The sequence below is a fragment of the Buceros rhinoceros genome, unplaced genomic scaffold, assembly GCF_000710305.1.
Source record: "Buceros rhinoceros silvestris isolate BGI_N320 unplaced genomic scaffold, ASM71030v1 scaffold3797, whole genome shotgun sequence".
Classification (NCBI taxonomy): domain Eukaryota; kingdom Metazoa; phylum Chordata; class Aves; order Bucerotiformes; family Bucerotidae; genus Buceros; species Buceros rhinoceros.
In genome coordinates this window covers 1,466-5,680 of record NW_010420288.1, presented here as the reverse complement: position 1 = coordinate 5,680, position 4,215 = coordinate 1,466, and the positions used below count along the sequence as shown (strand labels likewise).

Sequence of the window (4,215 nt, the reverse complement as noted above, 5' to 3'; positions counted from 1 at the left end):
GGCTGCGGGGGGGGGGGCCGCCCCCCCCCCCCCGCCTGCGCTGTGGGCTCCAGAGGCGGCTTGCTGCCGGTGCGCCCTCACAGTTAGGTAGCGGGGGAAGAGAAGAGAGACAACCTTGCCACGCCGTCGCCAAGGCAGCCCGAAGAAACCTGGAAATACAGGCCAGGACAGCGAGGATCTTCCTCAGTCTGTGACAAGTTACTTGTGGGAGACGTAGCAGGCCGGAGAGAAAGAGGGCCCAGAGGAACGGAGGAAAACGGAGGAAAATGGACACCAGATTGTCTTACGAAAAATGCAGTAAATTTGACTGTTGGAACCGGGTCGGCTCGGCGCCGGGAGAGTCGGCCCAGACAGCAGACAGCCCACCACGAGGGCCGGAGGCGTTAGTAGCGAGCGGCCTGCTCCGGGGGGCGCGTTGTTCCTCCTGGGCTGGAGGAGGTACGTCCCACAGAGCAGACTGGAGCTCCGTGCCGCTGGTGAGAAAGGACGGCGACACACATCCTGCGTCCCTTCTTCCCCACCCCAGCCTCTGAGTGGCATAGGCCTCTATTTATCTCCACCTCGACCCTTAAGTAGTTGTTTTGTATTTTCCTCCTGGAGGAGGTAAAACCGCTCCCGAGGCTACTGTTGCCTGCGCAGGGTCCGAAATGTCGAAATCCACAAACATTACCATGGCAATAACTGAAGGTACAAGAGTCACTTGTTTGGGCGTTCTGACCCTGAGCCCATACAGTGACTCTCTGGGGGCTAGGTATTGGCAAGCACATGACAAAGCTTCCCATCAAGCCTCTAAATTGTGGCATTTGTTTTTCAGCAGCAAGATAATTTCAGGCGTCTGTTTGCTTCTTTCTTTCTTTTTTAATAACCTCCTCTTTTCCCATATTTGATGAATTTGAAGTACAACATTAAACTCTCATAAATGGAGAAATCTTTATGAACAAGCCCTGGATATTTTCATGCAAGTTTTAAACTCAGCAGCTACAGAAGCTGAAAAACGGAAAAGTTTGTATCAAATACTCATAGTCTAGTCTGCCTTAGCTGGAATTCACACATCATGAAGGTAAAACAGTGGCACTATGGGACATGAAGAAAGATCGTCAAACACAAGACTCTGCATCACCATTTCAGAGGAAATGCTGAGGGCAGTAAAAAGATGTGCTGCATGGAGGAGTGCATATAAATGAGATGCTGTTTCCACTCGGGCTTCTGAGATTTAAAATAGATAATCTCAGAAAAGACCGTTGCTGAACTATTAAGTAACACCCTTATCTCTTTTGTAAATCTCAACTGTACAAAGGAGAGAGGCCTGTATGTTTAACACAGCTGGTAACGTAAGACAGCTTTGATTTTACCTTCCTGTTGTCTGCATCGCAATGCTAGAAACCAGACAAGAGACACTTCAGTTGACACAATTTTATAATACTTACTCTGCAACTTCAAGAGCCGTTTAACCACTAGAAGCCTTTTGTGTTAACTTTTGCTCAAACCTTAAAATGCTGCCTCCGACTACAGTTGCCACTGAAGAGATCTATCCTCACTGCAGCTTAACCTACAGACCACAATAAACCTTTAGGCTGAGTTCTCTTCCAGCAATTTATGTTTCTACATGTAGTTAAAATAAGAGCAAGTATCTTTAAATGATTGATCTCATTTCTAAACAAAGAGTCTGGAATCCATGTGATCTTTCTTAACTGCTCAGGATTTTTTTTTCCAAAATTTTACACCCTTGGACACTTTCTTCAGATTTAGAGAACCCTGCTCACCCAGCACTGCCCCCAAAAGCTCATCAGCAAAATGAGAAATTTAAAATAATGTTCTTTCAAATATAAATCAGGTGAGAACATACAGCAATTCTCTGTCTCTAATCAACTGCTCATATTACTTATATGTAATACGTATTCTGCTAAATATATATAATTAATGCCTTTTTCTTTACACAATTTCTTTTTTGTTATTTATAAAGCAATATGAAGCAAACACTATGTACTGATTTTGACTATCCTAATGTATAAATTAATCAAGAAAAGATAAGACACTAGATAAGACACAGCAATCAGCAGTTCAATACAAATGGCCAATGCAGCCCTTGAAGGATGGTTACTAGGTATTAGTAGGAAATCTGCAGTTCTGGGAATGATTCCATGCCAAACATGGACTATTGCTAGCAAATCAACAGAAGCTTTCCAGGACTGTATTTTGCATTACTGAATAACTATTTCATTTCCAACACACTGATTTTTGTGTGTGTATGTGCCATTGCTCAAAACATGTAGAAAACCTTTTTATTTTTTACTGCTCTTTAATATAGCAATCTTATTACAGTAAATGAAGGTTAATTTAATCATATTCAGACACTATATTAGATAAATCATTGCATTTGTCTTTAAAAGTTTGTCTTTCATTCTACTATCTTCGTCAAATAACGTTCTGAATAATTACCACATTGCTGCTATAGAGTTATAGCACTATTACATTTCTCTTAAGAACTTTAGGTCACCTATAGCATTTACACAACATACCACATATCTAGTCAAAGCACCTCAGGCTATCCAGTAAGAATATAATTTCATATAGCGCTGCATGCATTTCTAAGGTCTTTACCATTTGGATGATTACATTATCTCAGTTTTATATTCACTATTCAGGAGGTAAATGTCAGCTGGAATCATTAAGTCTCAAAATTTTTTTTTTTTTTTTTTTTACACCTTTCATTTTGTTCGATAGGCAAATTTATGTAACTAATGGCTCTTACTGATGCAAGTATAAAGCAAAAAGCTGAGAGTGTAATGAAGGCTAATGATGACCCAAAGACTGTGTGGTTAAGAGATTAGCAACAAAAGTATACTCTAGAGATAAATAGACAGGTTTACCATTTAACTTTGAATAATATTAGAACAATTGTTTATGTGCACACAAAAAAAATTTTTTTCTTTCATGTAAAATAAAACTAAAACTTCAGACAAGTAGCTGATTTTGGGGCTCTTCTGCAAGAAAGAAAGCTTTTTTTAATCATAGTATGTAGCAATGAGCAGAAAAGACATAATATGACAAAAATATGTGGCGGAAAGACTTCTCAGTTTTACAAACAGGGACACACATTGTTATAGCTTGTAGGAGCCCAGCTACTTTATCTTTTAAAACTTACCAAACCAGAGGAAATCCCCTATCTCCTACATGAAGAAGATGCACAAACTTTCAATTTTTGAAGAAATTTTTCTTTATTCTTCTTTTTGTTTTGTTTTTTTTTGTTGTTGTTGTTGTTGTTAACTGGTCTTTTAAAAACAAGGTACAAGTGAAAAAAGCAACTAAGAAAACACCTCAACAGTTTGGTGAAGGACCAGCTACAAAACTTACTTTAAGTAAAAAAAAAAGTCTCATTCACTTCAGTAGCTTTTCTGAAAGGTCCCAAGACAGAAGTTAGAACAGACAATAGATAGTAATGGGTAAAATCAAATCGGAGATTCATTTCTAGTTATTTTCTTTAATATTGCAAAGCCTGCATACAAAGTCAATAAAAAATGGTTAAGTGTATGACTTTTTCATCGTTCTATTAAAAAGAATTAAACAAGTGTTAGACCACATTTACAGTACCTTTGGATATTGTTTGACAGGGATCAGAACTCTTTCTGACAGCTTTATGTTTTTGTTGCTAATAACATCAAGATATTTCTTTTCTTCATCTTCCTTCTTGCCTTCAGAACCCTGAAATTTTTCAATTTCTGAAAAACAGTATAAAAGAGAGCCATCAGTGACGTGATACTTGTTGCCCTGTAAGAATACGAAGTCACAGCACAAAATCCAAGTCACACAAGACACTCACACCATGCAACTGCATGCCTGCTAGCTCTTTGTCAATAAAATTCGGCACTGGGTGATGTGGCAATCAGAACTACAACTGTCACTAGACCAGTATGTGGTGTTAGGTGTTACCTGGATGCCCCGATGAGTGTGAAATGGGGCACAAGTCCAGTGGTCCCACCCTTCCATTTTTCCGCCCTGGACGAAAGGAGCTGTTACCTCCACCCACACAGGTGTAAATTAATGAACTTTGTGCAGTTAACATAAGCGATAAGCCTGTCTACAGTCTTTCCCACACGCACCTCTACCCCGGTGATGTAATCTGAAAAACTGAGTATAAATATTGCCCCAATATGAGCCCTAAAGTAGGGCAGGAGATGATTCAGAACCAAATCAAAAGGACGGATTGACAGATTC

General features: G+C 39.7%; 1 protein-coding gene across 1 annotated transcript in view; it reads right to left on the bottom strand.

Annotated features, from left to right (window-relative positions):
• The window catches only part of KHDRBS2 (KH domain containing, RNA binding, signal transduction associated 2), a gene marked incomplete at both ends in the record, with an annotated part of 146,202 nt that extends 142,483 nt beyond the window's left edge, over window positions 1–3,719 (bottom strand). Inside the window, one exon of the mRNA XM_010139249.1 lies at window positions 3,592–3,719. Coding sequence (XP_010137551.1) covers window positions 3,592–3,719 — 128 coding nt within the window. The remainder of the gene's footprint in view (window positions 1–3,591) is intronic.
• Between the last annotated feature and the right edge of the window lie 496 nt (window positions 3,720–4,215).